Source organism: Egretta garzetta, unplaced genomic scaffold (genome assembly GCF_000687185.1).
Source record: "Egretta garzetta isolate BGI_Z169 unplaced genomic scaffold, ASM68718v1 scaffold658, whole genome shotgun sequence".
Classification (NCBI taxonomy): domain Eukaryota; kingdom Metazoa; phylum Chordata; class Aves; order Pelecaniformes; family Ardeidae; genus Egretta; species Egretta garzetta.
Window position 1 is genome coordinate 483,536 of NW_009260499.1, and position 7,898 is coordinate 491,433.

Sequence of the window (7,898 nt, forward strand, 5' to 3'; positions counted from 1 at the left end):
GAGGCGGGGGGGGGGAGCGTGCTCCAATCCGGAGGAAAGGGCTGGGACTTTGGGGGAAGGGGGGGAACAGGGTGCCAAGGGGGGACCAGCAGGGCGGTTTGGGCAGGCCAGCTGCATCTCCGCATCCCCTGTTATTTTGGGCTGAGCCATGGCTTGCTGGCTTGGCAATTCAGGGCTGTCCCTGCAGCACTGAGCTCCCTGCCTGCTTCGCTTGCTTGCTCCTCCAAAGCCTGCCTGGGTTTGCAGCAATTACAGCAAATATAGCCACAGACATACTGGGGAAAATGGGAGGGGCACAGCCTGATAAGTTGGGATGCTTGTGTGCAGACAAGAGGGGAAAAAAAGGGAGTATGGGGCTCCCCCCACCAGAAGAAGGGATTTCTGTGTGACAATCCCCCAGCAGTGAGTTAAGGAATGGCAATTGGTCTTCTCAAGGAGAAGCCCTGCATGGCAGAGGGAGGAGGCTAAAATGCTGCACCTTGGGGTAGTTTTGTGCCAGCTCTGCTTCCCTTCTCCCCCAACCCTCCTTGAACCAGCAGGCTGGGGTCTGACTCCCCTTATAAAAAGTCCTGCAAGGTCTGCAAGGGATTGCAAGCAGCCCGAGAGCCAGGCAAGCAGCCCAGGTCCCGCCATCAGACACGGAGCCAGGCTGTGCCAGACAGCCAGCCGCCTCCTTAGCTGCACCAGTACTTCACAGTAGAGTGGTTAAAAGCAAACAGCCCCCTCTGTCACAGCCTCACCTCCTCCAGCCAGGCACAGGGCACAAATTCACACCACCCAGGTCAAACCTTGCTTGTACCCCAAACTGCAGACAGGTCCTGGGACTGTCTAGAGCTCTGTTAGCCCTTATTTCCCAAGCAAATCAGGCTATGTGATCTACATGAAGCTTGCCCATCTTCCTCCATACATTTACTTGGGACTCACTGACCAGCTTCATGCTATTTTGTAGAAAGTGTAGACATCTGAAGGAGATGATGCCCAGAAATCCATGAGAAACCAACTTAGCCACTTGCAGAATAACTCACTTTACTTCTGGGGCCACCCTGTTTTCCTCCCTCCCATAAACAGCAACCAAGCAACAGCTCAGCTGCAAACATACTCAGTGCAGTAGGGCAGAAACTCCAGAGAAAAATCAGTATTTTCTTCCTTGACCCTCTCTGCCTCCACCAAACTGCCCACAAGAGCCAAGCCAGAGTGCATCTCTGCTATGCCAACATGCTTAGAAATACTCAGGCTGCTTAAATCCCACTGTAACGAAAAATTCTGCCCATGTTTGAAGGAAACAGCAGAAAACACAGGGGCTGGATGGGGGAACCCAAATCTCCCAGGAAAGGCTGTGCTTCAAGGGGCTGGTTTTTGGATGCAGCTCCCAACACTCCCTTGGAGCAGGGATGAGCAAGGTTATCTTGGTGTAGTCCTTGGCTTCAGGAGCCTGCTTGGCTCAGAGAAGCTGGCACAGGCAGGATGAGCTGTGGCTGATGCTGCTGTCCTCTCCGCTGCCGGTCTGCTCCCTCCCCACTCTTTCAGGGCCTCGTGCCAGGCACAGCCAAGACCGCAAGGGCTCAGTGGCTGCAAACAGAGGCTTGCCCTTCCTAACACCTCCCAAGTCTGCTGTTTGATCAACAACAGCAGAGAGGGGCTAAGTTTCTGCAAAGCCTGTGAAAACCTGTGATTTAACGGAGGAGACACCCCCAAACCACTGCTCCCAGGAGCTGGGCACAGGACTTACAAAACCTTTTTGCCACTTCTATATCAGGCAGAAATATCCTCGGCCTCTGCGCCTCCCCTTGCCACAGCAGGAGGAGGGAGGGAGCCTCCCACAAGCAGAAATTGCAAGCCCCAGTCCCCAGAGCCTGGATGAGCTGAGGCCAGGCTTCCAGCTGCAACTCCCTTGCATTCACGCATGCTGCCTCAGCCTTAGGAGGTGAACAGCCCCACACAATGCATTCATAAGCCTCAGGCTTCCTCAATTTATATTATATACCTCAGAATTTAAATTTTAAAAATATTTTTACTGATGCAGAAAAAGAGGGAAGCAAGGGAAAGGAACTGTAAAACCAATAAGCTCACCCCCTGTCATTGCAGAGAGAGGAAGGCAGGAAAGCACCCCCAGAGCTCAGCAGCACTCAGAAATCCCCCGGCACCAAGCACAGGGAGGGTCCCCTGCAGCAAGTGGGTCGCACCACCCCTAACGCAGCACGGAAGAACATTGGCGCAGGCACAGCAAGCAGCGATTCCGCTCAAGACACAGCAAGGTGAAAACAGCTTCTTCAAGGTCAGACAGAGATGGGAACCCTTCAAAGCTGTGCTGCTGGCTTTTCCTCCTCCTCCTCCTCAGCTCACATCATACCCCAGGATCAGTTGGCAGGGATAAGAACATCCCTGGCTCCTTGGGGAGCCCCCCAGCAAGCCTTGCTGGGGGGGCTCAGTGGCAGCAGTGTCCTTGGGAAGGGGCACGGTGGGCCCTGCTCTTTCAGGGAGAAGCAGTTGTTCCCAGACCTATTTGATGTCCTGCAAGCAGGAGGGCAGGCTCTGAGCAGGAAAACTGAGCTAGATGGACACGGTTCAGCCCGTGGTGCCACAAAGCCAGGCTCATTTGGGGGTCTGCGAAACCCTGAACATACATTGTTTGGGTTGAGCCATCTCCCCATTAGCTCTGCCCTGCCCCTGGCAAAGCCCACTGGCCTCCACATCCCATTGCCTTGCAGCAGGGACCCCACAAGCCCTGCCACAGAACCTGCACCACTTGCAACCAGCTTGCAAGATATTAGCAACGAGGAGCCTACTTTTCCTCCTCCTTAAACTCCCCAATGTGCCTTAAAACATCTTTTCCCCCTCTCCCAGCATTCCTCAAAGCCAGCTTTACTAAACACAGCCTCCTGAAGCATTTTCTTTTCCACTGTGCCTGGTTTAAAGGCCAGCCCTGTGCAAGCTGCAGGCAGTCAACAGCCCCAGCTACAAAACCCCCATGTGCCTCCACCCCAGTTCCCCAGTCCCTACCTCCTCCACAGGATGGATTTACCCACTCATAACCAAAACACAGGTACCCTGTTCATAAAATGGAGCATGAAAAGCAAGACAGCAGGTCACGGAAGAGGCTTACACTCATTTCATCCCTGGGCACCAGAAACCCCCGAGGAAGCCTCTCTCCTCCCCTAGAACCCCAGTTGCAACCCACACATGGCTGGAGAAGGAGGAAAAGGCTACACAGCAGCAAAAGCCTGCAGCCGTTTGGGCAGTAGCCATTTCTCCTTACCTCTGCACTTCCAGACAAGCAGGATGAAGGACATTGCTCGTAGCAGAAGAGCTTGCAGCAGGCAAGGTGAGTTTGCAGCTGAAGCACTACCTCCCTTAGCACCTTACACAGACAGCCCTCACAACAAAAATACAAGCCCCTGAGGGGCTATTAGTAGCCTCAAAACCCTCACCAGCCTCACCTGGGACCTCCCCACCCACTCCCATGGGCCCCTGGGCCCTATTTAAGCTCAACCTTGGGCAGTTTAGTTTCTATTTGAGCAGTGTTATGGGGGGATCTATTTTCAGCCTTGCCTCTCATGTGGGCTTCAGCTTAATGCTGTAGGTAGTTCCTCAAATCCTTCAGAGGCATGCTTCAGGTTGCCCTGTCCCTGGGAAGGACCTTGTACCTATGCTGCAGGTACCTTTCTCTAGTCTTGACTCTAGGAAGGATCTTGGGTCCATGTCGTAGCCTTGTTTCTGGTCCTGTCTCCTGCATGGACCTCATACCTGTGCTGTAGCTCTGTTCCTAGTCCTGTCTCCATCTCCTGACCCAACTCCCCAGGTCTGGTCCTTCCCCTTGCCCTGTTCCAGCACTGCTCGCCCCTCCGGCAGAGCCTGCTCCCACTGCCTCACCTGGCCAAGGCTTTGCTGCTGCTCTCCTGGCCACGCTAAGCTTATTTATGGCATGGTTGGCTTTCCTTTATAGTTCACATAGTAATTAGTTAGCTCTGCAATAATAATGTTCACCTCTAAGCATTCCAGCTCTATAGCATACTGTAATTATCATAACAAAATGTCACAAAAATGTAAATGCCATTAACTGTACAGCAGGGTGCATTAAGAGCTACAGAGTGCTTTTTCTTTAAGCTTCCATCCTTTAAAAGTTCCCAAGTACTTCCCCATAACCTAACAGCGATGGGATATTTTCCCTGCCCCATATAAGTTCCAGTTAGCCAATATATTTGCCTTTAACATATGCAAGATTATACTTATATTTATATATATATCTTTTATACATTATTAACACACAGCTCTGTCAGCCTTTAATTAATCAGGTGCTGCTTAGTGTTCCATCTGTTTCAAACTCTTTTTTTTTTTTCCTTTCTTGTTTGATTCCCCCTGCTACCCCCTTCACAAACCCCTCCTACATTTACAGACTTACTTAAGGGACCTCTATGGGATTTGGTGTCTCTCACTAGGTCTGGCTGCTTCTCTGCAGATTCTTGTCCTGCAAGGCTGATCCTGAAAGCGAATAAACCCACCAAGGCCCACTGACCTTGGTGGGTTTATAATTTTAGAGCCTTTTTCCTATGCTTTCACTTCAAGTCCCCTGGGTGGATCCAGATCTCTGGAGCTGTAACTCTCCCTTGAGAGCTGTAACAGTTTTTATTCTTGGGTCCCAAGTTGTTGTTATTGCTTTAAGTGGTTGGACAAAGCTAAGCAAGACCATGCCAGGGCACTGGTTAGATATTTAACTATGAGAAATCTTATTGTAGGAATTACTGGCTGCTCTGGTTAAACTGAAAGAAAATAAAGCTCCAGGTGGGCAAAATCTGGCAGCTGAGGCCTGGGGACTTGCCTTGATCCACAGCTTCTGCCCTGCGGAAGCTGCCCTTCTCACCTCTTCAGTAGCTCCAGTTGCTGGAATATCATCCACATAAGATGGGGTTTTTTCTTTCTCTTCTGGAGACACCAGTTTCTGACACGAGCCTGTGCCTGCAGGTGTGTCGTGAAGCAAAAGTTTATTCTCTCTCTCCAAATGCAAAAGCAAATCTGAACATTGAATCTTCAGTAAGTAGGATGGCCAAGAAATGGTTGGATCTATAACCAAAGCCCGCTTGGTTTCTGGTAGCTTAGCAATAATCACTGGCACGTTCGCCAAGCTAGGGGCTGTTCTCGTGGGGAATGTGTTTCTTTGGCAGGATTTTCCATCAGCCCTGCTAATGGGCCTCAGTGGAAAATGATTTGGGTTTGTAATCTCTCAAGGAACGCTCTGTTTAAAATAACCCCTAATGATTTCACTCGGAGCATCTCAGCTTCTTCAGGAGATCAGGATGTGTATGGAAGGTCCCACCAGCTCAGCGGGGGCAATGGGTGTTCCAGAGCGGGGTTTTCTGCCATCCTCCCGGGGTGGCCCTCTCCGTTATTCTTTATCTCTCTCCACCAAAGCTTGTACCTCTCCTTTCGCCCTTTATAACCACCTTTGCCTGATTTCTGTATTGCCGACACAAAAACCTTACCACAAAAATCTGGTAAGAGTCCAGGCTCCATTTTTAGGAAAAATTCCTTCCCCGCAAGGGCTGTCAGGCACTGGAAGGGGCTGCCCAGGGAAGGGGTCGAGTCCCCACCCCTGGGGGGATTTAACAGCTGTGCAGATGCGGTGCTGAGGGACAGGGTTTGGGGGTGGGATGGCAGGGGTAGGGGAACGGCTGGGCTGGGGGAGCTTAAAGGGCTTCTCCAACCCAAATGGTTCTGGGATTCTATGACTCCACCTTCCAGTCGCTTTCTGAAATAAGGGGATTTTCACTGCTGCATCAAAAGCCCGCTGGTACCTTCATGTCTCCTGGGTACCACCTCGGGGCAGCCCCCAGAGTGCCGGTGTTCGGCACATGGGCACCCATTTGTGCGGGCAGTGCTGGGTTGAAGCCAACCTCCTTACGGACGGCTCCGGGAGGTGGCAGGGATGCAGGAGCATCACGGCGTCCTGCTGCTGCTCCTCTCAGCTGCAGTACCACTCCTTCCAGCAAAGCCCATCCCATTTTGTCATATCTCCTGCTAAATCCTTTAATGCTGCTCTCCAGAGCCCTTAACGTACTCGATCCATTTTTTTTTCCCCTGATGTACTACCCCTGCCATCGCCATTTCCCAAACATCCCCTGTTCCTCTGCTCCAGTGTCCAGCCCCTCATTATGGCAAGCTGCAGGTCCTGCTTGGCCCATGTTAAATTTTCCCCTTTTCTCCTCAACCCAGGCCATAACTACGAGCACCCTTCTGCTTGGTCTCTACCAGCTGAGCCTGGGGAGGCTTCCCTGCATTTGGGCAGTGAGTTCCTGTGACTCCTTGCCGGAGCTGCCCATGCCTCACCAGCAAAGGGCCGGTGGGATGTGACCTCACGTCCTGCCCGTGCCTTAGCAATTCTGTGTTGGTTTGGAAAAACCTTCTCCGCCTTCTCCCAGACTCTGGGTCCATCCTTGTGCTGCTGATTTCCTACCTGTCTGCTCAGCCAGAAGGCTGTTCCCAATCCCTTAGCGCACGGCGGAGCAAAGGCTGGCGTGGCACAAGCTCTAAGCATGGAGCTGTTTCACTTCCACTTGATGTAAAACCTGAAGACGTTTCTAGAACTGCCATGCTCCAATCCACAACTGTGTTTTATTTTTACAGCCTCACGGGCCCCAGGATAGCTGTTATGTGGGGACAGGGCTGTTGTTCCCGGCTCCTTTTTCCTTCCCCTTTCATACATATCACCCCGATAATCCTCTTCCTCTCACCGCTCCCAGTCTAATTCTCCATTTTCTGCAGCTATTTTTAATTCCTCTATCCTACACTGCTTTTGCAAGCATCTAAATTTAGCTTCGTGTTGCCGGTGATGGGGTCCCCTTGGAGGTTCCCCCTTGCTCCAGGGCGAAAGCTCCAGCAGGCAGTAATCCCTGCGGGATACTGATGTCTTGAATTTCCAGGAAACTGATTCCAGCTGGATCTGCTGCCAGAGAGCTGCGGGATGGTACTTGTCTCCTAAAGATGCAGGAGACTGGAAATGGGGAGGAGGGGAGCGATACCAGAAATAAGGAGCCCCAGAGAGGGAGGAGGAGAAGGATCTGTGACTTTTCATACTGAGACAAGGCTAGTAAATGGCTTGGGGACCCCGAATGAAGCACAGTTACCCTGGAAGGGTCAGAAATTCCTGGGCTCGGTGGTTTTTCAGTTGAATCCACAACCTGTTGTTAGGCGGAGGGTGAGCTGCCGGCATGGGGGAGGCGAGAGGCAGGAGAGGGGCTGTAGCGTCTGCGAGCATTGGCGCACTTTCCTAAAGCCGCCTTTTCTCCGCCCAAAACCAGCATCTTCCTTGTGAGCTTGTGGCTGGGAGTCCTTCGGGTGTTAAATTGCCCGTCCGAGTGGTTTTTTGGAGGGCAGCTGGCGAGCCTCCCCATGGCAGGGAAGGAGGAAGGGCGTGCCGGATGTCGGGCTGCTGTCGAAAAGCGAAACCCTGCCCATACGCAGGACGGGGATTTCGGGCAGCGCCTGGGCCCCGCTGGCAGGGCCCCACCATCCCGGCGGTGCGGTGAGTGCATCGCAGCATGGCCAGCCACGCTGTGCTGAGGGATGGCACAGGCAGGGCCGTGGGGACCGGGGGAATTCTGCCCCGAGGGGCTGCAGCTCCCAGTCTGGTTAGAAGCCCCCACCATGCTTTTTCGGGTGCTTTTCTCCCTCCTGTGCCCCATCCTGGCGGGGGAGGGACATCCCGACAGTGCCGGATCCTGCAGCATTTCCAGGCCTGGTGACCTCGTCCCACTTGGGCGACTGTCCCCAGCCTTTCCAGTGCAGGAAGAACCAGGCTGTACGGGACAAACTCGGTGCCCAGCTCCAAAACCTCTTGCCATGGTGTAGCCGTGATTTCTAACCTTTGGTATTTTCAGGTGACATCCTGGGATGGCAGGGGAAGA

The 7,898-nt window shown here is 52.8% G+C and overlaps 1 protein-coding gene across 1 annotated transcript in view; it reads left to right on the forward strand.

Moving 5' to 3' along the window:
• Positions 1-7,450: 7,450 nt before the first annotated feature.
• NLRP3 (NLR family pyrin domain containing 3) overlaps positions 7,451-7,898 on the forward strand; it is a 3,394-nt gene continuing 2,946 nt past the window's right edge. The window contains exons 1-2 of the mRNA XM_035900098.1: positions 7,451-7,516; positions 7,872-7,894. Coding sequence (XP_035755991.1) covers positions 7,885-7,894 — 10 coding nt within the window. The 5' untranslated portion in view covers positions 7,451-7,516; positions 7,872-7,884. The remainder of the gene's footprint in view (positions 7,517-7,871; positions 7,895-7,898) is intronic.